This window comes from Arctopsyche grandis, chromosome 4 (genome assembly GCF_051622035.1).
Source record: "Arctopsyche grandis isolate Sample6627 chromosome 4, ASM5162203v2, whole genome shotgun sequence".
Taxonomy (NCBI): domain Eukaryota; kingdom Metazoa; phylum Arthropoda; class Insecta; order Trichoptera; family Hydropsychidae; genus Arctopsyche; species Arctopsyche grandis.
In genome coordinates this window covers 820,242-847,947 of record NC_135358.1, presented here as the reverse complement: position 1 = coordinate 847,947, position 27,706 = coordinate 820,242, and the positions used below count along the sequence as shown (strand labels likewise).

Sequence of the window (27,706 nt, the reverse complement as noted above, 5' to 3'; positions counted from 1 at the left end):
AGTCACTAATTCATATAAGCTATTGGGATTTATCTGTCGAGTTGCGAAGCCCTTTTAAGAATCCGCATACTCTGATATTGCTCTATAACAATTTGGTTCGTAGTAATAAGAAGTATGCTTCAGTCATATGGTCTCATTATTACCAAACCCATATACATCATTTAGAGACAATTCAGAAGCGTTTTCTGCGCTATTTATCCCATAAGACTGGTCTTGTAAGATTGCTGCCAACTTATATGTAGACTATCTTTTTTCAAGATCGCTAGTTTGTCTCATCGCAGAAGGGTTTCTGATTTGTTACTTTTATACAAGATTGCTAATGGTATCCTTAACACATCTGTTAATGCCCGATTCACCAGATGTAGAAATCTGTTATATACACTAATTTATCATAACAACACTCCATTTAATAGTACAATCTTTACGATATTTTTATACAAGATTGCTAATGGTATCCTTGACACATCGGTTTTGAACAAAATTAATTTCAACGTTAATGCCCGATTCACCGGATGTAGAAATCTGTTCTATACACCAATTTGTCATAACAACATTTCATTTAATAGTTCACTCGCACGTACATATATGCCGGTGTTACGATAATTTGGATAATTGTCCTAACTTTTTTCCTGACTCTTTTAGTACTTTTAGGGCTAAGGTGAAGAAGCAAATCTGTGGTTGATTTGCTTCTTCATCTTCATTTTCATTCATTGTTTATTAATTTTAATATGTTTTTGTAATTTTTCTTTTTTGTTTTCTTTATATTACCATGTGGTGCTCACTGTACATGGATGATAATATTTTCATTTATATTTGTATATTTATTGTATCACTGTGCTGCTTCTTTTTTTAAATTTTATTCTGTATGTGTGCCAATTTAAATAAAATAAAATAAAAAATTATATATGTATGTATGTATATATACATATATGATAACAATGTTCGACAAATGACGACTTTTTTTGGTTCAGAGACGAGATATGACTTTTCTTATAGATCTATACCCAGTAAACATGAATCTGGTAATAAAAAATGTCGATTGGCTTGAGATGCGGAGATGTATGTGTTTTTTAAATAGCGCGGATTTTCTATATCTTGGTGTTGTTCGGTCGATGTCTCAAAATCTGTCAATTTTCTGTTCAAAATGAATATTGGAATCTATGTATAGTCGGGTTTTTTATCTGTCATTTGTTGTACTTTTTAGCATTCAAATCTCTCTAAGTAGTCGTCCAGTTCAAATCAAAAGTCAAAAGTACGTATTTTCACTTGAGATTTTTTCCCACTGTTAATACTATTATATATTTTGTATTGAAATATGTTTTCTGGCCACACTATTTTTTGTTTTCGTTTAAAAGGGCTAGTTGGAAGTGTGCTGAATTTTCTAAAAGAAAAGTCATTTATCGTCAAAGAACCATTTTTCGTGTCAAACAGTCACGAAAAAAATTCAATCTAAATTAAACTCCAAATATTTTCCAATGCATTTTCTTCCGGAAAATCATTACAGCACAAAATGAAATTACCCGAGGACAAAGCCATCGTTTCGAGAACCAACAGTGTGATTACAGGACACTAATCCGATGAATGTAGGTCCATTGCAATGTAAGCTTCAGCAGGTGTTTTCAGGAGACTCTCCCTTACGGGGTTGGATAACGGCTTTCAACGGGAAAACAAACCGCATCCCCCATCCCTATTAACCCTAATGAGCCCGGGTCTCCAACAGCCGTTCAACTACACCCCGCCGCAAGTGCCGCACTAGAAACGACCCTTAGTACATACGTATATACATACCTACAAGTCAGTTTGAAATAAAAATCGTTGAGGATAAAAAGCATGTCGGTCACGTGTCGCAAGCCTACATAGAACGTGACCCACATAACGCAACAACGCATTCCTTCACATTATCGTCGATTCCCTCACATCCATTGTACCGAGTAATAATTCTCTCGTTAACAAGCGCAAACCTTACATTCTCGAACCTTTTGATCAATTATTTATTATACATATAATGTGCATGCGAATGTGATAAGGCATCTGCGATCGTCGAGTCGCGTCGCTTTTGTGCGCGACTAAATTGGATTGCGAGAAAAGATTTTCAGCTCACACGGATTTCATTGTAATTTTGCTTTGTGTGAAAATTTTTAATATGAATGTGAAAAGCCATAATCTCACGTACGTATGTACATATATACATAGGTACAGTCTAGATGTGTATTGCTTAAATTTATTATTTAAAGGTGCACAAGTCTTCAAATAATGATTGTATCCATATATGTATGTATATTATAAGTATACTAATATTATATATGTAAATTCATTGGTTCATTATGTATGTATATATTTAAATTTCTGCAGACGCATTGCGTAGGAATATTATTAGTATGTATATTAGTATGTATCTATTTTACACTAGGGGTTGCAAAAAACGCCGGAAAAAGGCCGGAATTTTTTTTTTCTTTATAAGTTAAAAATTGAATAAAAACAAGAGTAAACTGCTACTTACGGTTGACGGATGCTAACAAAATTTTATACATAATTTGGTATTAAGCTTAAATTGATAGATATGAAATTTTAGTTTAATAAACTAAAAGCTTTCTGAGAAAAACATAAAAAACCTCGATTCTCTAGAGTAAAAGTACTACTTCCGGTTCAGATAAAAATATTTAAAAAATATAAGGTTATAAAGATTATTATTTCTATTACATGAAAAAAATTTCAGTCCGATTTAGGAGATAATTGATTTCAAAAACCAAAAAAAGGTGACACATATAAGGGGAAGTACCATTTCCGGTCAACTTAAAAATTTGAAAAAAATGTACGTAGTGCCGATAAAAATTTCAGTTACCGAGTTAAGTTTCAATTTGATAGGACTAACGGTGTTCAAAAAATCCCCAAAATACACAAACATTTTTTCTAGATCCTGAAAACGTGATCAGTAATCGATTCTGAGTTCAAATCAGTCAAAATCTCGAGTTAGAATCTTTTGTTACTACGTATATAGATAAAATAATAATACATTTTGCAAAATAAATAATTGCTTATTCAAAGTAGGTATAATATATGTAAATTCCTTTCAATATATATATATATATATATATATATATATATATATATATATATATATATATATATATATATATATATATATATATATATATAATATATTTTTTTTGTCATTGCGTCCTTAGCAAAATGTTCCTTTACCGTGGCCTTGTTTAAGTTATTGAAACTACTTTCAATAATATTTTATTAGTTTATGACCTGGTCTTCGCCCGTAATTAAATCTCAAAGCAACCGCTATGTTCTGTGTCTTTTTTTGTTGTTCAAAAAACTATACGCCTATTCCCTAAGAAAGTTCGGATATGATCATTTTTTTCATTATTTCATAGAAATTTGAAATTCATTATTGTTAGATTCGAGAAAAAAAACCTTTAAAAAGCCGGATTTAGCCGGTTTGTTGAAAATTGATAAAATAATCGGTTTCTCAGTTTCGGCTTTAGCCGGCTTGGAAGCCCTAATTTTACACAAAAGAAAACTACCAAGCTTTATCAATAACATCAAATAACTACACAAACAAAGAAACAAATATATTTTATAAAAATAATATAAATAGACATATAGACAAAAATAATATAAATACAATCAATACTTTAATAATGCTTTAACTTGATCAGTTTTCCTTATATTTATTAAATTCGTTGCAATAGTAATCTGATATATGTAGAAACTTGAAACTTATAGCCTAAAGGTGATGAAATCATCATACTGATACGTGTAACAAGAGAAATGAACAAACTATGAAATGCAAAATATAAGTTTTTTTTACCAAAACAACAAGCAATTTATATAAATGTTTCCGTAGACTTAGTCATTGTCACGACCCAGGGGAACTATAACCTACATAGGCTATAAGAATAAGGTAAGAAGGCTATATATACATATATCAAAGGATATAAACCATAAACTACTATATAAATATAGGATTATCTGAGGAACCTCATATATACTTAATTTTTATGTACAAAAGCCCCATACAATAGATATGCACATTCCAAACATTCACTACATTCCAAATGTCAAGTCAAAATTGGATGTTTTGAATTTTTATTATTTAAATTTTTATTGAATTTGTAAGTAAAAAAAAATAATGATTTAGGTCACAAATAGAAAGCTTTAAACTCGATTTTCTCAAAACAATGACTTTTAAGTTATTTTTAGCTTTCTGCCAGATATGTATGTAGTTTTATAAATAATCATTTTTCACCATAAATTTCCATTCACGTTTCTTTTAATTACATATAATATTTTCTAGAAAAAATTTAAATTGTAAAATACGTCTGAAAAATATCTACTAATTAAATCTAGACGTGCATTAATGCTTAAATTACGCAACGAAAAATAACAGTGACTCGACTTTTAATATAATTTTATACTCACACATGAATGAGTCGAATAAACTGGAATCATTTGAATATAAATATTAATAAGCAAGATTCGTTATCGAGCGTCAACCGCATATACGAAATCATCAATCTTACGACACGGTATTCCATCACGACTTATTTATTACTCGGTTATTCGAATCGTCGGCGAAAAGCATTTAAATATTCATAAGAAGCCAGATCGAAACGATATGCCGAATACGCACTTACTTTGGGGTGAGCGGGGCATTTCTACCCCACACAAAAATAAAATAAAAAACGGCAAACTGCAAATTTAATCGCACAATAATTCAAAATACCCTTTCTTTAAGCATCGAACAATCAAGCAGTAAGTTCGCATGATTCGAAGCAGTTCTGTAGCAATTTTTTTATAACGCGTTTTTACAACCTTCGTGTTTGACTCGAGTTTATAACGATTTTTAATTTGAACTATGCTATATCTATGCAACGATATTTGTAAGAAAGAAAGATAAGAATTCTTCGTGTGAATTACGAACGTATCAGATATAATTATTTATTTATGTATAAAAATCAATCTATGTTTGAAGTGGAGTGACACTAAAAATACATTGGTCAATGATTTTGGAAGAATAGCCCTAAAATAGATCCTTGGGTTACATCTGACTCATAATGTATGTTCATTCTTCGCAAATTGCAACCTGTCCTTTAAATAGATCATGAAGAGTTTTGAGTTTAATATATATATTTATAGACGAGTATACAGGCAGATGGTATCCTTTTTATTTTTAGGAATCGTCTTAAAAGCTCGTCTAAGTCATATGGAGGTTGATGTGGAACAAAAGCGAATCAAGTCCGTAATGGAATTGATCAAAAATTATGTACACTCTTTGTAAATTGCAACCTATCTTTAAAATAGATCATGGAGAGTTTTGAGTTTAATATATATTTATAGACGAGTATACAAGCAGATGGTATCCACAAGAACCTTTTATCCTTAGGAATCATCTTAAAAGCTCGTCTAAGTCACATAGAGGTTGTTGTATGTAGAACAAAAGTGAATCAAGTCCGTAATGGAATTGATCAAAAATTATGTGAGGTCTTAAAACACTTGTTGAAAGGTTTGTGCGATTGTTTGCTAACACTCGTCGAACCTCTTCCAAGGATTATATATTTTATTATACATATGTGGGAGTGTTTTGCGAAAACAAGGAATTTAAAGGGAAAGTATATGTGGATCGATTTCAGGCACGTACGAATTTTCACAGCCCCGGGGAAAACTCAAACGAGCGGAGAAGAAAATAGATTATGAAAGTAAATCGGGCGATAAATATAATGAATTTTTTTTATTTTATTTCTTATAGAGCTGTAACGAGTGGAGTTTCTGTCGATCTTGTGCCTGGCCATAGACTTCCGAATTTATATGGTCTGTTTGACCCTTTTTCGTCGATACGATGCCAATTTCATTGTTTCCAGTAAAATATCATTCAATATTGCAGACTCTGTTGTTTTTTTTTTGGTACTCTTCTTTCGGTCCCTTTTCATTATTCCCCATACACTCTTCTCAGCCCGGCATTTTCCAATTTCTGAGCTTTCAAATGGTACATAAATGCGATTGTAAGGAATGAATTTTATAACCGCTTTATTCGAGGAGAGTTTCTGGTTTGCGAAAAATATATTATTCAATTTGATCGATGACAGCAACATCACGTAAAATTTAACAATACAGTAGCCCGCACGGAACAATAAAACCATGTTAATATAACATTTTTTTCATATTTTATTTTATTTTTACATAAATATATATCAGGAAGGCTTGACAGGAAGACCCCAAAGCAGTATTTTATTATTACATAAATCACTTTATTTCCAGAAGCTAAAGAACACGAAATAACAATTTATTAACTAATTAATCACATAATTAATCCATTGAGACATCTATGGATTTTATATTTGTACCTATTTTTTATAAGTTGTATAGACAATAAATACAGAAGATTTGTGACAACAGGAAAGATGATTTTTTGCCAATTTTGAGGACCCGTTTCAACAATGAGCAGATAAAATTGGCAAACGATCGATTTGGATTCACAAATACCCCCAAATCTAACCAGCAGTATAACGGATTGAACCCACTGATCACTTGGTGCTAAACATACACGCTACCATTAGGCGGGGATATTTTGTATTTGTAGCTTGTTTTTTATTTATCGGAACAGGCTGTAGGTGCAAGACATATCATTCTTTGTATTTTTACTTATTTTAATTTTATTTTATTTATTATATTTTATTTTACTTTTTTTGTTTTGTAATTTTTGGCTTTTGCTTTTTGTTATTAATTTCTATTAATTTTTTTATTTTTTGTTTTCTTCCTCTTTTATTATGTAGGCCGTTGCGGTGCATTAGGTTCTTCCTGTAATGCCAAAATGGTCCAAAATGTTAAATAAAAATAAAAATAAAATAAAATAAGCCACTCTGCTGGCTAAGTACATATGTACATATATAACATTATATGTACATATATAAAATTCTATGTTGGGCTCGGTTTAATTGAGATAAAAATATCGATCAAATTAAAATGAATCGTGAAGCTATAATTGATTTTATAAAATCATCGCATGTAATTTAAAAACTTACGACAAAATTAGAAGAATAGAAGTGTATTTTCATTGATAATACGTTGTAGAGTGTAATTTGATCGATAAAACAGGCATTTTTAAGAGGCTAACACGTACATTTGTGCAACGCCTTGTACGACTGCAATAAAATATTCACGAACACCCTCGTTCCGTGTGAGAGCGAGGCTGGGACTTTTCTAATCTAATTTTTCCCAACGCGAGCTTATCGCATTACGTGGCCTTTTTTCGCGACGACGACGTGCTTTTCCTCCTCGGAGAGAAAAAGTCGCTTGTTGCTCGTTGTTTTCCCTCGAATTTTCCGCGTCGAATGAGAAAATTCGCCAGCAAAACAAACGGCGGCCGATTCGGTGCAAAGCGGCGACGATAAGAGACCCGGTCCGGTTAAGTGTTTTTCCGCCGGGGTTTTCCCCACGCTTTTCCCGTGTAATTCCACACTTTTCGTACGGATAAAAAGCTTGTACATGGCGTTCACTTTAACATTGCAACGATCGTCATTTCTGAAAACTTTGCTAGTCTAACACTTTGCATACAAAGTTGGTATGTTAATCCAAAGTTTGACTGTATGGTCCAAAAACAAACGCCGTATCAGTTGAGTAAACTGCGTCGCTTAACATGGAACATACTGTACCTTCAACTGAAGCAAAAAGTTTTCCCTTAAAGTTATAAAACGAACATTCAATGCAACCGGTGAACGTTAGTCATTTTGAATTCTCTCACTTTTGAATATTGCTATTTATGAAAATGGTATTTATTTATGTATGTTTATACATAAATAATTTATATATTTCCTATTCAACTTCGCTGTCTCCTATTGAGTTTTCTTATATGTATGTAGCCTTCGAAACTATCAGTTTTCGAAAGCTGACTCGACTTTTGGACTTGGCATATTATCTAGGATTAGGGCTTCCAAGCCGGTTTAAACCGATACCGAAAATCCGGCTTTTTCATATATTTCAGAAAACCGAAAATCGACTCTTTTGGCTCGATCAACCGGCTTTTTAAGGTTTTCTTTAATTCATGTTGATTTTACCAGTGTTTTTAATAAAATAGATTTAATTTTTCTTCTGGCTCGTGAAATATTCGACATTATTCATATACACTGTGGTATACTTGTGTATTAAAATAAATATATAGAGTATATGAAAAGATTTAGTTTACTAATAATATTTACACTAATTAAATGTTTGTACTTACGAACATTCGTAATGTTCGTAAGTACTACATATGAGCCGCTATAATTGAAAGTCGCACAAGTTCACTTTTCAAATATCTCGACAATATTTAAATTAACAATATTTACAAATACTGGTTGCCTGTAATACGTCAATTCTGCTTTTCAGAGATTTTGGACGTATTAAATTAAAATAAGTGATAAAAATTGGACTTTCGCCACTTTTAAAAATAACGGTTCATTTGTATGTTCATTACCGATATGACATTCCCTAGAGTCTTGTTATATCTGAATTGTACTGTACGAAAAATAATGTTATCCCATTACGTATTAATCTTAAACTAAAACGTTTCTTTGAGTTGTAAATGTATTATAATACGTGGTTGCAACGAAACCTTTCATGTTTAGACTGAGGTTTTTTCAGGGTCGACTTACAAGAAGCTCAAAGGGCCTCAAATACATTTATTAAATATTTACGTTAATGAATGCTATCGCCCTTTGTGCTTCGGTTGCTCTCCGTTGTCCGTTACCGCTGATTTATTATTTATTAAATCGCCACAACTCTTATTTCTTCCCATTCTGAGCAGACAACTTTATTTCGTTTCTACTCTTCGACCAACATTTTTCGATACTATTATATTGTACCTATATATCTCACCAAAATATACCCATTATAAATTTCGTACGCAATATCGAAACTTATCCGAAAATGTAAGCGATACTGTATATTTTAATTAATATAATATTACACGATAATAAATCACTTGGAATCCTTACAATTATAATATTTCATTTCTGTTTATCTGAATTCCCAGAGGCGGACGCCCTTGATAAATGTACGGCTTTTATCGCATTTCCTGTTAAATATTATGCGAAAAATTATACACCTATTTATAGGTATAACACTTACATGTGTACAAAATTTTATTTTATTTTATAAAGCGCATAAAAATATAAAAAATATAGATTTTATCAAGTTGTTCGTTAAAATATTAATTGGAAAATTTAATTATGCATCTTCACATGTACGTACTCACTTATGCAATTACGGTTTGAGTCTATAATTACTATCCTACATTATATATGTAGTATTCTGAGGCAATCATTGAGTTAAAACTAAAGTTATATATGTACATAGCTTCTGAGAATTAAATCTTTAAATATTTATGAGTTACGCCGTACGTTATTATATTATTTTTAAGCTTTTAAGATAATTTTATATGTAATTATCGAAATAATTCCTTTTTTGATACGTATAATTTAATTGTATACTTTCATTTAATATGAAAATTTATTACGAATTTTAAAATCAATTCTCTACACAAATCTAATTTTTCTTATTACACAAATAAAATTTTGAAGAAAAAAAAACATGATAAGATTAACCGATTATAAATCGGTTTTGACATTGAGCTAGAATTTTCTCACGTTCGAAAGAAAGTAAAGTAAAAAAAAATCAAAAGTCGGCGAACTTGCACGTCGTTCATTCACGATTGATCACAATCGAGAATCGCACCATTCGAAGTACGGATAAATTCGCAAAAAGAAAATGTCCCATATAAAATGTAATGCGATAAAAACACACTCGTATATTCGAATTCCCTTTCCACCCCACGTCAAGTGTTTTTCCATCTGTCCGAACGACTCCACCCCATTCCGAAAACATCCCCCATGACACATAGTCTATTGTGTGACTTTAACACGTCTTCATACACCTCCAAATCTATATAATAGATTAAGCACACACGTGTATATTCACCCTTCCGAGTTGTACGTCGTAAAGGAATGGCGATTGTTGTATTCCTTGATGAGATCATCATGACGGTTGTTGAAAGTGCCAAGGTTGGCTTAATCTCAATCTTATTTAGGCGTCATTCAATTCGCACAACACAACAGACGCCGATTTCGATCCGTCTGGCATAAGGGGAATACAAATGGCGAACACATGACTTTAATTTATTGTGTGTTTGTTAATTGTGTTTCAGTGTCGGACGCTCGCGACACGTTTTTAATGTTACGTTTCATTCTTCAGGCCATTTTAAGGGTTGATTGTGTGCGTGCAAAATAAATTAAGCTAATTAAGTAGCTGTTTGTGTTTTTGTATAATTTATAGCGCACAATTAGCGAGGTTCTATACTCGCATTTTTGTATGAGAGTCATTCAATTCAAGGCACAGAGTCCTTACTCTTAGTTTCTTTTAGTTGCTAAATCATTAAAATTGATGAATTTTGTATGAGAACCCTTCGATCTAAGGCTCTGAGCCCTTCCGAATCGCACGAAGGTTAATTTGGGATACTTTGAGATGAAATACTCAATTTTATGGTCACATATTCAAAGATTCATTGAAAATTTGACAATTCAAAAAACGAGGTAAGTTTCGAAATACTCATATTTTATACACACAAATTTTTTATGCATTTAAATATGTGTATTTTTTACTTCATTTTTGAACAAATCATCATATTCCATATTTATGAATTTTTCCAGTAGCTATAAATCACCTGTAGTTTTTAAATTTAAATAGAATGTTAGCAATATTCTATTTGAATTAAAAAATAAAATTGTTGTTTATAATATTAACTAAAATGCTACTGTGCATGATTTTATTTAATTTTAAATATTATTATATTTATTTTATCCGATATATTGACACCAACAATATGTATTGCACCACCCTTTTATCGTATGAATAGAAGATCTACATATTATTACCGTAATATTATTAACACATGCAACGAAAAATAAAGTCAAATACTGAAATCGTTTTATGCAAACGTTATTTCAATTAATTTTAGTTACTGATATAATATACACATGTATATATATACGAACAATAGTGATTGCACCACCCTCTTTCGTTTGTAATACCTATAAATACTAATAAATTTTATTATTTAATTTTAAATTCATACAACAATACATAAACTAAATATTATTATAAACATAAACATAAATAATACTTCGAGATAAAATACTCAATTTGATGGTCACATATTCAAATATTCATTGAAAATTTGACGATTCAAAAAACGAGGTAAGTTCCGAAATAATATAGTATTTTATAAACACAAAAGTTTTATGCATTTCAATATGTGTATTTCTTACTTAACTTTTTAACAAACCATCATACTCATACATACATAAGTTTTTGAGCTCTTTGTTGCTATATGTCTCATTCGTCGGACTCTATTTTGGTAATGTTTCAATGTTAAGTGCAGAACAATCTTTAATCGCATTTCTCGTTTAAGAATAAAATACTACGCTATAGATAAGTATTTTTCAAAAACATAAATTTATTGTTTACGTTTTTTTAAAGAAGAAATCGTTATTTTTTAGCAAATACATATAATAGGCGTAGTTTATAAGTCTAATAGGTTTTTGAGCTCTTTTTCCTATTATGCTGTACATTAACATTAGAATAATATATGTAATACTATGATTACTAACAAAATTAAATTAAAATTGTAAAATAGAAAATGATCAGTAGATCAGTAGCTATTACAATAGATATAAGATTTATTGTGAATATAATTTAGTAATAATAAAAATTTATATTTAAAAATCAAATATACATACATATTATTGTCAAATTCAAAAACAGAAACAGCAAAATATCTTTTGTATATTATTTTATAATTTGAAAAGTTACATATAATACGATTCATTTTTTCCCACTTTGTATGTGTTTTATCACATAAAAACGACAATATACGTCAACATTAATAATAGTTTCCAGGCAAATATACACCACACGTTTCAGTTTTTTTTATATATTATACCTAAATATATATGTATAAGAGTTGCAATCATAAAGAATGCCACTATTATGACCCACGAGCGGAAAATAAGACGTCGAAAATGGGGTCGAGCATATTTCATTTCCCACATGAAATCGGCCGACTTTTCCGAAATTTCCACGGACCGTTTCCACAGAAGCGAGCTGATGATACGTACCTAGTAAGGCCAGAGTTGAACAAACGGCTAATCGAATCAAATCCCAGGGCCGGCTCTTTCATTGAGAGAGCTGACGGAACCTCGTCCAAATGTCACACTCATAAGCAATAAACGGACTCTCTGGTGGACCTATTGAAGCGGATCACTTCCTCTCAATTGCCGGGACACTACACACACCCACAAAAGTCACACGCCGAAAGAAAAATATATCGAAAAGTTAATATATGGATAGATGGAATGCGTCAAAATGGCCGACCAAGTAGGAAACAGAGTACGATTCGCGCACATGCATTTGTACGCGTTTCAAATGGCGATAATGCCCACTTCCGGAATCGTCATCATCGTCGGTGTGTGTGTGTGTTTCGGTTTAAGTTTCGTCGATGATTGTTACGTGTGCGGGATCAGAATCGGGACACATGCCCGTCTGTCAAATCACAAAGGCGTACTGCCGTATATTTTTTGGGCGCGCGATGAATATGTGATGAGGACTCGTTCCCCAAGGATTCGTTCCCCTTCCATCCTCTCGACCCACATGCTCCCAAATGTTTCCCTCTTTTTCTCCTGCCACTGTCTTTGAAGATATCCCGGGTGTTACTATGACTGGTAGAGCCGAAGCTCTAGTATTTATTTACGTCACGCCAAATAAACCACGGCCATTTCTTTTGTGTGAGATTTGATCATATCGACATACATGAAAACGGAAATTGGCCCAACTATCTGTATTCAAACGATGTGATTCCGTTTTTCTAGCGGAAAAAAAAAATACTGAATCCGAAATGGAATCGCACGCTGTAACGATAACATACACGTGTATAACATATCTACTGTGTAGAATGATTATACATATGTACACACACACACGTGTATTTTCGCTCTAGCTTGAACTTTTTTGCGGAAATTAGAAGTTGTTCTTTTAACTATTAGTTAATTTATTTCAGTAACATCAATGGAAATAACAATAGTTTCGCATGATTCTATGGTCGCAAGACCAAATACTTTATATTTGATTTTTTTTGTTGGTTTTTGAATGCTTTTTAACATTACTAAAATATGTTCACAATACATCTTATATATATTTTAATCGCTACTGATCTACTGATTATTTTCTATTTTACAATTTTAATTTAATTTTGTTAGTAATCATAGTATTATATTATTCTAATGTTAATGTACAGCATAATATGAAAAAGAGCTCAAAAACCTATTTACAATTCTTATAGTTGCTCATAATACAACTAATACATCATATTAATTAAAGACTATCTAAAGCAGATTGTGTTTAGGTAATCTGTGAGTTATACCTGAAGGGTATAGACATTTTGTTGTAATCACCGAGACTCTTCAAAGTATGTTAGTATGATTATTAATGATTCTGTCATAGAATCTACTGGTTAGTGTTTTGGTAATGTCTGTAACTAGTGGAATATTATTTATGGCATGCAGTTTTTTCAAGTTAGTATATATGGGTATGTTATAAATTATTTTTAGGGATTTTTTTTGTATTATTTGGAGCTTGTAAAGGTTAGTATTCGAGGCAGGTGAAGCATAGGTTAATAATGGTGCGCGATATAATTTTATTTTATTTTATTTGGCGATTAAATATTGGGTATATTGAGGATATACCCCGCATCCCCCTGCATTTCGCTGCCCCAATGTGAGGTGCTCATCTCATTCTTTAATCGAACGTTACTCCTAAATATTTTATTACTGATTGCCATTTCAGACTTTCTCCAGAGGGGATTTTTAGATCTGAACTTGGCTTATGCTTTCTAACACTAAAAAATATCGTGTCTGTTTTGGTATATAATTAATATTTGCGAGATCTTGTATGTATAGCAAATCGTGGCTACTGGTGATTTAATATGTCGAAATGTCACTTTCGGCTGACAAAACTTCTTTAAATTTATTATGTTACATAATATTGAACTTCAAATTTTATAAATGAAGTTTCGGAGATAAATATAAAAAGCCTCAAAACTGCAATTCAGGAACTATTGAAAAAAATAACAATTTTCCAAAATTTTATATGCCTATTATGTGTAAAAGTAAACAATGAATGGTTTAGGAGATACACAAAATCCAACGAAATAATAAAAAGAGTAGTCTAACATATGAAAGTACCACTTATTAAAAGTATTATATAATAGTTACCAATATTTTTTTATGAATCAAGACAATTCGCTAAATTTTAAATTGAAACGATAAAATTCTATGTAACGAAATGAATACATATTTTTTTGGAACTGCGTTCGAGCTTTAGTACTCTTCGTAATTAAAATATTTTTATATTTTACACAAAACCATTATAAAACATTCGAATTAAAATAAAGTGTAAAAAAATCTCTTATATAAAATATATCATATAAGAAATGGCGCAAATGGAGTTTTATTGCAGTGTCGGATGCAGATGGTCTCCTTTTCTTGAAACTAGATTGTCATTGTTTAAAAGATTTATTCTTTATAAATTCAGCTGGTTTCTGTACTTTGATTCTACATATTTACATATATTAAAATAGCGTAGAAAAAGCCTGTTCAAACGAATATTTTATAGAAAATGGAAATACTTATTTGATTGCTGTATTCGAAAGCTCAGATTGCAGATAGTCAGATTTAAGAGAAATTTCTAATATATTTATTATGTACATATATATTTATTGAAATACGATTGCAAAGTTGTATCGCATAATGTTATCCAACTCCAAGACATTGATTGCAAAAATGATAAAATAAGATATGTTAATAAATAATAATAATGAAATATTTTTATACTTGGTGATTTACTTTGATACCCATTTTGTTGAAATTATTAGTTCAAACAAAGCGCTTTCCATACAATACGAGCATTTTTTTTTTTTAATAAACGTTTCTCATTTTTTATGTTTGCATTTTTTATAACTTAAAAAAGCAGTATCTTAAGACGAGCTTCATCCTCGTAAAATTGGTTTGAGGTAAGTGTATTAAAATTTCGTGTTTAAGGTTAAGTGCGTCGTCGGGTATTTTAAATTGGCTATATTCCTTTTTTTGACCTTTTATAATATAATACGTCGAAGGTTGTAACAGGGATATAAAAAGTGAAAATTTTCTCTTCTCTTTCCGTTACTTTATTATGTATGTATGGATGTGTGTAATTTGATAAATAAAAGTCCATCTATCATTTTTTCGCCCCCGAAGAACAAAAGTTATCAATCATTACAATTTGACGTTTTTTTTTTTTTTTTGATACTGAAAACGAATCTAAATTGTATTATATTTATTACACAACACCTTTTTTTTAGATCATCCAAAGTAGGTATATATATATTTTTTTAACTGATACAAATTATATCAATATTTAATTCAAATGATTACGTAACAGATAACACGTATGAATGCACATGTTGTCTTAAAATATTTGTTTGTTTAAAATATATATGATTACACGAACAAGATGCACTTCCTAAAGATAATTTATATCCTTATGTAGGACATTTATTCCAACTAGGACATAATACGGTTAGTTTTAACACAAGGTACGAGATTATACCGTAGACGCGGATATGAATCGCTTTATAAGAACAAATTCGTCCCACTTTCGAGAGAAACCATTCTTAAAACCGTCCAATCTAAACTTGGTCGCAAAAGTTGAAAGTTCGAAAATCCCACACCGAAAACGTTGAAAAATGTGATAGCGACGAAACTATCGATTTTATAGCAGAAGAAAATGTCTCAATCCGTTTTTGTTTCTGCTCGTATTATAAATTCGCCTAACAAATCCGCCATTATGAAACACGCCGATTTCACTCTCGAATTCCTTTTTTCGTTTCTTCAGCAAAAATTCCTTCAATTTGAGCACTCTTTCAGCGTTCTTTCTTTGTTCGGCTCCTAAGTCTTTTTTTTTCAGATCGTATTCCAACCGAATTTGGTTAGAATCGGATCACCCGGACGATAGAAATTTATCCTATTCGTTTTTCATTCGTTTTTTTCTGGTTTTCAATCACAAATTTAATCATTTCCATTAAAAAAAAAACTGACACAATACAATCGAACCTTTTATATGTGGGTAATTATAAAAGATACTTTTTTTTTTTGACTCAATTGAATGATATGTCAAACGTCTTTCATTTTCATAATACTCTATAAATAGAAATAAGCATCTTAGAAACGATTTCTACCTATGTACTTTTATATAGGATTTTTTTTCAATTAAATTTTGTCTTTGTATGAAAATATATCAAATTTTTTTCGAAAATAAAAAAAATAATAATACCGTCGTCAAAACTATGACATAACGTTAGAAAATATGTATTCTCATATGTACAATATGTACGATAGTACGTAGGTATAAAACATTAACACGGACCAACAATAGTAATAATTTTGAGTGCTACTAAGTAATCACGTCGAATATTTCTCTCAATTATCAAGTATTCAAATTGAGCCATCGATTCAATCCATAAAGTTTCATTCATGAGTATCGTTTATATTGGAATACATATTTCCCCATATTAAAACACATTAGCATTCGGAAATAAATGAACATTTTCGAAACATGCAAAGCATAATTTAATAAATTCACCAAAAGTAAGTTTACACACGTTCAATTGGTAGCTGCTTATCTTCATACATATCCAGATTGTATACGTATTATAAGGGTCTTCGTGACGAGCCAGAATGTTAAATTACAGAAAACACATATATCGGAAGGCAAAGATCGAAAATCGAAAGATCAAAAAAAGGGTACATACTCACTTAATTTGCGCGAGCAGGGTACAACAGGAACAAGAGGAACAGGCTTTTCCTCTCGTATTCTGCGCGCGCACATTAATACGGGAGGAAAAGCCTGTTCCTCTTGTTCCTGTTATATCCTGCTCGCGCAAATCAAGTGAGTATGTACCGTTTACCATGCACCCTTTTTTTATCTTTCGACTAAAGATCTTTCGATTTTCGATCTTTGCCTTCCGATATTTGCGTTTTCTGTAATTTAAAATTCTGGCTCGTCACGGAGACCGATATTATAAATACATATGTATATATGTACCAGTTCAATTCAACCAGAGGATGCTGTCCAAAACACGATCAGTTTATTTTTTTTAATTTTATTTTATTCTTCCAAACATTGTCATATTTATATTTATTAAAATGTCTGTGATATGTTTTCGTTTTTGAATGAATATTCAATTTTGGTGTGGGTTTTGGGCTCTTAACAATAATCTCTTTTTTTCATTATATGGTAGAGAAGCAAATGTTCTTTTTAGTACATTTTTAATTAAACAATTGCAATTATTATTAACAACGGCGATAAATCCACTTGAATTGTTACTTTGGCTGTTTATATTTAGGAGCATAATAACTAATAATTTAGGACGTAATAAATAAATTACAATAAAATAATAAAAGTAAAAAAGTACGTAACGTACGAAATATCAATCAACGGATCAAGCGTAAGTCCATACATAATAAAAAACGAATCAAGTCCATACATACGCAAAAGGAGATTTTGCTTCCAGAGCAAGTGTCGCGCGAGCGAGTCGACTGTAGAGTCGTCTCACTCGTGCGCATGCGCAAGAGTGACAGCTCACTTGTGCGCATGCGCAAAAGATTTGTAGAGGACTTCAGCATCCATGGTAATACAAGCTTAATGAGAAACAAGCACCGCGCGCGCAGACGGCTACGGCCTTTCATCGGGGATGCTCGTTTATGTCAATTATGCACCAGATAAAAGATCGTATATATCAAAATCACGTAATCAAAAATAAATGAAAGAGAAATAAAACTAAGAAATTCAGAAAACACTGTATGAAAATATTTTTGACGTTATTTTTAAGGGATGAGCAGCATCCACAGCATCCATGGACGGCAAGCCACTGATATACATATGTATGTATACATATATGTAGTACATATGTAAGTCTCGTAACACTAATTAGCGTGACCATTACTAATTTTCACACGATAAAACGGTCCTTAATGTGACCAAAACACAACCTGAAACCGGCACGGTTACGATATGCTTTCACTTAATCAATCATATTATACTAACAGTTAGTAACTAACTGCGACTCTAGGTGGAAAACGAAAAATTTGACCATTCATTGTTAGTCGCCATTTTCACAACCAATTTCATCAAATTAATGTACATATGTATATTATATATATTTCGTACAAATTTATCAACAGTATTGTGTATAGGGATCTGTTCCATTCCGCCAAAATACCTAATACAATTTGAAATACTCGTAGTTTGTACATTCAATTTTATATGAGTGCTCTCAAGCATACTTTCGTATTGAAACATTCATGAAATAATATTGGATTTTATATACATACATACATACATATGTTTATTTACGCAAAAAAAAAAATACAAATCTAAACAAGATCGGAAAAAATATACCAATGCTGTGCGTAAACAATCGCACTACTGCCAGTACAATAATATACAGTACAGTAAATATTGAAATGAAAATTACTCTATTATAAAATTAATCAGCCTTATTACACTCACTCTAAGATATCATACATAAACTTATTTAATAATTATATTGTACTAGTGTTTTTGCCCGGCTTCACTCGGTATTTGTAATATAAACCGCTTAAACATGGCTAATCTGATAATAAACATTTTATTATTATACTTATTTGAATATTCTTTTTTTTTTCTATGTACCAACAATAGTTACATACAAAGTTTTTTTTACAACACATTACAACAAAAACAAAGTCCATGAAAATACCCATAGGCTAAAATATAATATTATAAATAATAAATATACACCAAATAACTGGAAAAAACCAGCATACATCTAGTAAAAGAACCGATAGAATAAATAAAAATCGATGAATAGTTTGAAATATTCATCAATAGATGTCACTCATTTTAATAAATCTAATATATAATTTCGAAAGAGACTTTGACATATAACTACATATATATGTATGTATATAAGTATTTTTGGTTGGGAACGTCGAAAAAAAGTCAATGTTTTAAATAAATTTAATAAAAAAACTAATGAATATTTACTATTAGATTCGCCATGCTTAAGCTGTTTATACTACAAATACTGAGCGAAGCCAGGTAAAAAAACTAGTATATATAATATAAATATAAATATACATTTTAAATAAAGATCAAACGAGCTTACTTAAAATACTTTATCAGTATTTTACTGACCCAACCATGCCTTATCTGATGTATATATTTGCACTTAGTAAATTGATACGATCCAAAATGGTTTAATCGATCTAATCTAAACGGGCTCAAATTAATATCAAACATAACGTAACCTCGATCTAATGTATTTGTATTTACCAAAATTATATATACTCGTATGTACATATATATATTTATTATTTTATAATAATAATAACAATAAAATGACCGGTGTGACCTAACAGGTAGCTTGAAAGGGTCACACCAGTCTTACAAAAAAAAAATTACAATCATTCATCTCATTCAAATAGTCTCTTATTGAATCTCAAGAAACTGACCAGCTCATCAACATGACACAGGTCCAAATGCTCATCTATCACATTAAGGAATCGGATAGCCTTTACAAGAGACGAGTTATTGAAAGCAGAAAGCAGAAAAGTAAATGATGACGCAAAGCTCTACCGTATTCAGGCGCTGAAACTTTAAATTCTAATAAAATCGAAGGGTTGTCGATTCTTCCCTCTAATACTCCAAAGAAATATTTGGATATGGCAATAATCCATCTCGAAGATAGTGAGTCAAAACCTAGCAAACCTTGTAAAAAGGCAGTGGGAAATAAATAAAGGTAGTATTTATATTTCTTTATTTAAAGGCTTCTAAAAATTTTTTTTTGAACTCTTTCTATCAAGAGAGAGAATTTAATTTCAGTGGGACTCCAAATTACAGACCCAAACTCCAATATGCTCTGAACAAGCGAACAATAAAGCAACAATATTATACTTGGATCTTGGAAGTAGTGAGAATTGCGCAAAACAAATCCAAGCATTTTGGTAGCCCTACAGCACATCAGAAATATGAGTCGAAAATTTGAAGTCACTCCTAAACAATATACCAAGATCAACAGTTGAGGCAATTCACGTTAACTGATAGTTCAAGCGATTTGTTTGCAAGGTAAGTAAATAAAAGCCTAGCATACCTTGTAAAAAGGCAGTGGGAAATAAATAAGGGTAATATTTATATTTCCTCATATAAAGGCTTCTAAGGGTTTTTTTTAACTATTTTTATATAATATGTACTGAGCAACATCATGAAATATGTATTAACAAGTCATATGAGAGAGAACCAATCCATCACACAGCATATCAATTATACAACAGATCCTTATCACAATCACCTCACGTAAAGGTACACAGTGCGATCTCGTCTAATAAAATCCGATACTACCACCCCATACGAATAGTGCAGAATATATATACACATATATATATATATATATATATATATATATATACAGGGTCAGTCATTAGTGTCCATTAGGTCACGGTAGCGAATGTCCCACGGGTGCTTTAGCTCGGTGTTAATATTTACACCGACCGGATTTCCACAACTACACTATCGGACGAAACAACAGTCGCTTTGGTGTAAAAAATCCTATAACGAAGTTGCCGAGGTCGCAAATTATTACAATATATGTACTTATGTGTATATACGTGCATTCATTTTCCGAAATATACAAAGGTGTTGTTTGTACCAGTGCTATAAATATAATATAATACTAGTATATATGTATGTTTGTAATATAATAGGTGGGACATTTCAACTTATTCGTTGTACTCGGCGTTGGACAAACATCGCTAAAAGGAAAATGCTGTAGCGAGAATTAGAAAAATACGGTAACATAAAGGCCAACGTTGTGTTTGTTCTACTGCTAGGCGGAACAAAAGGAAAATTATTATTATTATTATATTATATAAAAAAAAGGTAGAGATAATAACAAAATAACGTTAATAACAACCTGGCCCGGGGTAACAATGAAAATCGCCATGATTTTCGATATCGGGAGCTTTTTCGGAAAAGCGTTTTCCCCGATAATAATCGGCGAGGATGATAGGCGGGTTTTTGTGCTTCATCATCACAAAAAACACTTCTTGTAGACACTGTGTCGAACGAGTTTTTCCGCGAGGTGTTGAAAAAACGTCTTTGCAATATTTAAAGTCGATTGATTACGCTTTGAAAAAAAAAATAAAGCAATTTCCGCGCACAACACTTTATAATTCAACATTATTTTTGCGGAATGGAACAATTTATTTCAAAATTATTTCACGGTGGAAATATCCAATGGAGGAATTCTTATGAAATGTTTTTCGCCTTGAAAACGAAATGCAAAAATAAAATGCTTTCATTTTGAACTGCAACGTTATTTGTTCAACAGAAAATTTTATTTGAAAGTTATTTTTTTCCGAGTGAAACCATCACATTATAGTTGAATTGGATTATAAAATGATTTCCTGCAACTGTTATGTTATTAAAAATATTTTCCATATAACGCGATTTTCAGCAGCACGGTTATCTGACAACATGCTCGCATACAACGCGATTTCTTTATTTCAAATGTCGAAATTTATTTTGTTATGTATGTATTTCCAAAACTCAGACATACTCTCTTAATATGTTTTCTTACAGCATTCATCTTCAGCAATTATTTTTACAAGCTTCTTCTTTATTTTTTCAAAGTCATTGCATTAGACCGTATAATATTGTAGCATATGCTAAAAAGAGCCGCCGTTATAATTGGTTTTCGAGGATTATCTCCAGGCTTAAGTGCTGTCGGCTAACAATGGAGACCCCCGAATGGACTTAGTGGTCGATAACGGCATGCGATCGCTTCCCGCTAGAGTTCTCAGAACTGACAGCGCAAGACCGTGGGATTGCATATCTGGTATAACAATAGTTAAACAAACGCGTTGAGGAAGATGCAGTGAGCGACCTGCCCTTTATAAGCAGGTACTTGGGCCATATCAAGGCATTCTGGACGGAGCACTGGCAGTGCGTGGATCTCCTTAATCACCCAATAAATGCTGTGAAGCGACTTTCGCCTTTTATTTGGATCCTCCACCCACCCCTTTGCAACAATATAATATTAATATGATTGTATTATTTAAACAAAAATGCATGTACTACTTGCAGAATATTATATACATTTATTTTAAATTAACTTAAACTTTTTATATAATTTTCACACCACATCTAAACTCGTTGAAAATTTTTGATAATCAAGAACTTTTGATAAAAAATATAAGTACATACATAGTTTGTATGTTTTAGTATTTATATTTCAAATGAAAATAATCTTTCGTAAATTATTTTACCTTAAATATATATGTGTAACCAGCAGCGTAGACTAGTAGTTAGCATACATGCTTTCAACTATAGTAATCACGGGTTCAAATCCTACTGGTTGCTGCTGGCCAGACCTTGTTTTGTGACTCCAGCTCGATCGATCGATCTGAGTTTGTCAACTTATCTGATTTTCTTTAAACGGTTCCAACAAATTGGCAACCTTTACCTATTTCTTACCAACCTTTACCTATTACCTTTAATATTTAAGCGGTTCCAACAAATTCAACCTTCTATTTTCGAGTTTTCGGCATATTGAATTTCATTTATTCGCTTTAAAATGCTTCAAATTTGTGCATATGTAAATTACTCGAAATTTGAAGATTTATATTAAAAAAAAAATGCTCAGAAAATGTAAATTTATCCATAGATAATCTCTATATATGATGTTATGCTAAAATTATTCTAAAAATTGTATATCGATGCTTGTAGTTGGTCAGGAAGGCGCATTGGGGTTGACCTGTTAGGCCTTTCTTGTATATGTATATGTAAAATAAAATTAAAATAAAATAAAATAAAACATATGTATATACGTGATCATGTACCGATCACTCTACTTCAAATTTGTGCAAAAATAACATTGACTTCTGAGAAGGGTTTGTTTTTATATGAAGCCATTATGATTTTATCTATAAATTTGTAATAAAGTTAGCCTAATATAACAAAATTATTCTCAATATATTATGACCGTACCAAAATACATATTACATTGTTCCATCCTTAAAAGCTCATGGCTTTCAGTTTCGACGTTTTTCACGATAATCCTCATGGTTTAACGGTTTGAGTCAATGTGATTCAAAATGCGTGGATATTAATTGAACCCTCCCCTCAACCTCCACGTCCTCCTCTAATCCTTCCCCGATATGAAGAATAGAGGGTTGGGGAGGGGGGTAGAAACCTTCAAACCCGGATTTGTTCATCAACGCCGCTTAAACTTACCAGATTAATTAATATCGATGGAGAATAATACCACGTGTAGACACGTGCTATTTCTCCGTTACTATTCTATGCCACTGAGAAATTCGATACTTTATTCTTATATGTACATATGTACATATGTATGTACATATGTACATATGTATGTACATATGTATTTAAAATATATATTAATTTCACAAAATACATAGTTATTTGTTTGTTTTATTTAAATAATACAGTTGCCAAAGTTGGTCCAAAAAGCTTTTATCTATTTATATAAAATTGAGTTTCTGTTTTTTTGTCTCGTATAGGCTCCTAAACCACTCAACCGATTACGATGGCACTTTCAGGATTTGTTGTATGCATGTGTCCGAGAAGCTTACTGTGAAAAAAAACGGGAGAAAACCTCTTAATAATAATATTCGTAATTACGATTTTACCGACGCGAAAGTTTGAAGCTCCATTGTGTAGTCAAGGAAATGTGTTCGTTGGTAACCACGTTACCATTTGGTTTATGACGACACGGCGTTGAAGAGACGTTAGTTGAGCTCCAACCATTGGGACTAGGGTTTCTGACCCTGGTCGGCCCGGGAATTCTTATCTCGAATCCCGGGAATTGGATTTAAAAAAAATCTTGAAAATATACAACATTTTCAAGACTGCACGAAGGGAAATAATAAATCAAATACACAAAAAATCGTAAAATATTTACAACTTCAACTAAAACTGAAAGAGTTTGCTGGAAATTGTTGGAAATTTTTATACCAAATCTAGAAATAGGCTTTCAGATTCTCATTTAAATATTTTAGTATTCTTAAGAAGCTACTTTAAATCGCTTTCCTACATAATTTTGAAATGATAGTGATCTACATATGTGAGTTTGAAAAACATTGTGTTAACATTCTTTGTACCCATTCAGAATCGTTGATATTTTCATAGTCTTTGTTCCAAACAAAAAATGATTTAAATATGTATATTTGTAAATATATCTTGAGTGACAGTAATCTTCTATATCGTTTTGAGAATATATAGATTTTAACAATTTAACAATTAAAATTGTCAACTATTAACTGCTCTAATTGGTTGCGACCTCCGTAACTGAGGAAGCAGTGCAGCGAATGAAAAGAGATATGACAAAAATGTCAATGGTACCATTTAGTGAATTTAACTCTCCCTCACCGAAGTGGGGTATGCAAGTGCCCCAATTGTTACGCTTTTCGTAATAACTATGTGGTTTTCAAAGCTATACACCATATATTTCTTGTATTCCTACATAGAATGAACTACAAGAAATTTATTTTAATAGATTTTGTATGATTTAGAAAAGGGGTACATCGCAAAAAAATACATTTATACATTTCTACGTTCCAAATAATTATTTACAGTTTTTGACTGTTCACAATCAATGCGAGTGAAACACACAGCTATATTTTCGTAAGCTATTGTTTTCGTCGCTTTTGGCGCGTGGCTATTGAGTCATGCATTCGCCTGTTGGCCTTACCTATGTGCGTTTGCATGTTGATGCTTGTCGTTATTTTTAATACAAAAATAGTCAAAAACATGCTAAAGGACTAAAATTTTTTTATGTTAATGTATAAAATGATTAATAAGATATATATTGAACCCATTTGTATTGAGAAAAGTTGTATTTTGATTAAAAAATACTGGGATCTTACTCAACCCTGGTTACAGACACTCGTTCGATCTCGACGCTCCATCCTTCAAAGGTTAAGAAACGGAGGCCTTGAGGAATGGTAGAATGCAAATATACAAAAAAAGATACATACTTGTTAACTAAATAATTTCGAATTGTGATCAAAATCGATAATGAACAGTTTCAATATTCAATATTCATGCGAATGATTTATTATTGTTAATGTTTTGCTATTATTATTATTATAAAGCTTCGAGTGAAAAATGCAAGTGAAACTTTTGAGTACCTATTTAAAATGATCAGTTTCCATGTAATAATACTTAGTAAAATATATTTAGATAAAGCAAAATGAACGTTGCAAAGTATTACATCTGAGTCGGTCGAGGAACTTCTCCTGTGGGACGACTACTAACGTTTATATGAAATTTCCAGAGTAAACAAGCACTAGAAAAAGAATAAAGTCTGCACAAGGAAACTGTTGAAAATATCACAGACATTTTTACATTATCAAATTAACTATGTATAAGAGTTGAAACACTTAAAAATTCAATGAAATAAAGCTCCATTCCAAGAAAGTAATATTATCAAACGCAATCAAACAAAATAAATCGATATATGTAGTATTTAATCCACGAAACTAGCATCGAAATCGACATTCCAAATATCGAAACTATTCAACGATTAAATCCCGACGTTATCTTGTGCGTTTATCGGAAATAAACGTATAACTTTATAGAATTTGTCGTCAATTTTACGACGAGCACAAACGTTTTATCGATACGTACAACATCAAATTTTTTGTAGGTGGAATTCCATCGTTTTCGCATTCAAACGATAAAATGAAACATTTGCGTGTTTATTATTATATTTATGCGATAAATATTACGAGTGTGACGTAAATGTACGCAAAAAACCATCCGAACACTCGGCATTGTACCCATTGACAATCATTGTCACTCTTTTTATCTTTTTTTGAATACAGTTATATAATACTATACCCATTTTCCGAGATTTTCACAAACGCGCTTTATAATATATCCACACACGATTCAAAAAGCATAAAAATTATGCCTATATTGCACGCCATAGGCATTCCATCTACATATGTACATAAATATATATGTATATCAGTTGATTTTTTTTATCATCAAAATTTATACTTCAATTACGTGAGTACGTGTCCCATTGTATAATATTCGTACGTTTTTATTATGTCTACATGTTGATATAGTATAACATAACGTCTGAAGAATATTCTCATTATACGTTCCCGTATATCACATAACACATTCCCGGTAATCTTCCACGATATTTCACTCGCAAACAAAACTAAATGAACACAGCTTAAAATATCACAAACATAATTAAAACGCATATTTTAAATACTCCAAATACTCGCGAGACGTGATGTGATGTGATATTTTTACAACAACCGTATCCAATTATTTGTTATAATTAAGGGAAACTATCGTATGAAACAATTCTCGTTTGAATGCTTACGCAATTAAAACTTTGAAATTAGTTTTCGCATTTTCGCGAGGCTCTCGCACACGTTTTGTAATAATAATTGAATAAAATTTATATTATATGTTTGTATATAGTATATTTATACGTGTATGTCTGTGTGTGTGTGTGTGCTTAATAGAGAATGAGAAAATTCATAAACAACTGGGCATGTTTCATTTACATTATTTTCCCATTAAGCGTTGAAAACAACCCTCTCCCGTTTTAATATTTAATATGAATTAATGCACACCTCAAAATGTAAATACATATTTTTTTTCTTTAATGCTGAAATTTATATTTGATTGCCAATTTCGCAACTTAAAGCTACAATGCTGTATTTACGTATTGGAAAGCTCTTAGTTCAGAATGAAAATATGTTTTTGGGCTTTTATGTAAATAACAAGATAATCTAATTGAAAATATATCATAATATGTAATAATACGTCTCAGATTATTTTTTTGAGATTAATTTTTAAAAACTAACTGGTTAAGTATTTGAAAATTTTAATTTAAAATACAAATGCTCCCGATATGCTATTTTAACTATTTTCCATTATTTCTATGAAATAATATGATCCAAAAATAAATTCATTAAATAGATTTATTACATTTAGAAAATCTTTATAATTCTTTAAAATATATAAGCTTTATGACTTGTTTAGCAACTTTAAATGAAACTGAAAAGTAACCATTAAAATACACTCTTTTTAATGTATGCGAAACGATCCCTAAAAATAATTTATAATACACCCATAAATAATATTCCGTTTGTTACAGACATTATTAACAAACTAACCAGTAGATTCTATGACAGAATCACTAATAACCATACTAACACACTTGTGAAGAGTCTCGGTGATTACAACAAAATGTCTATACCCTTCAGGTACAACACACAGATTACCTAACACACAATCTGCTTTAGGTCATCGACTTTAAAGAGCCTTTAATTAATATTATGTATAAGATGTATTATGAGCATTTATTTATAAGAATTGTAAATAGGTTTTTGAGCTCTTTTTCCTATTATACTGTGCATTAACATTAGAATAATATAATACTATGATTACTAACAAAATTAAATTAAAATTTTAAAATAGAAAACGATCAGTAGATCAGTGGCTATTAAAATAGATGTATTGTGAACATAATTTAGTAATA

The 27,706-nt window shown here is 31.1% G+C and overlaps 1 protein-coding gene across 2 annotated transcripts in view; it reads right to left on the bottom strand.

Annotated features, from left to right (window-relative positions):
• Positions 1 to 27,706, bottom strand: part of LOC143911307 (uncharacterized) — a 122,843-nt gene that overhangs the window by 50,299 nt on the left and 44,838 nt on the right. The window contains exon 1 of one of the 2 annotated variants that reach the window (XM_077430157.1): positions 12,162 to 12,611. The exons of the other annotated variant lie outside the window; for it this stretch is intronic. Coding sequence (XP_077286283.1) covers positions 12,162 to 12,223 — 62 coding nt within the window. The 5' untranslated portion in view covers positions 12,224 to 12,611. Of the gene's footprint in view, positions 1 to 12,161; positions 12,612 to 27,706 lie in introns of those variants that run through there. 2 annotated transcript variants of the gene reach the window in all.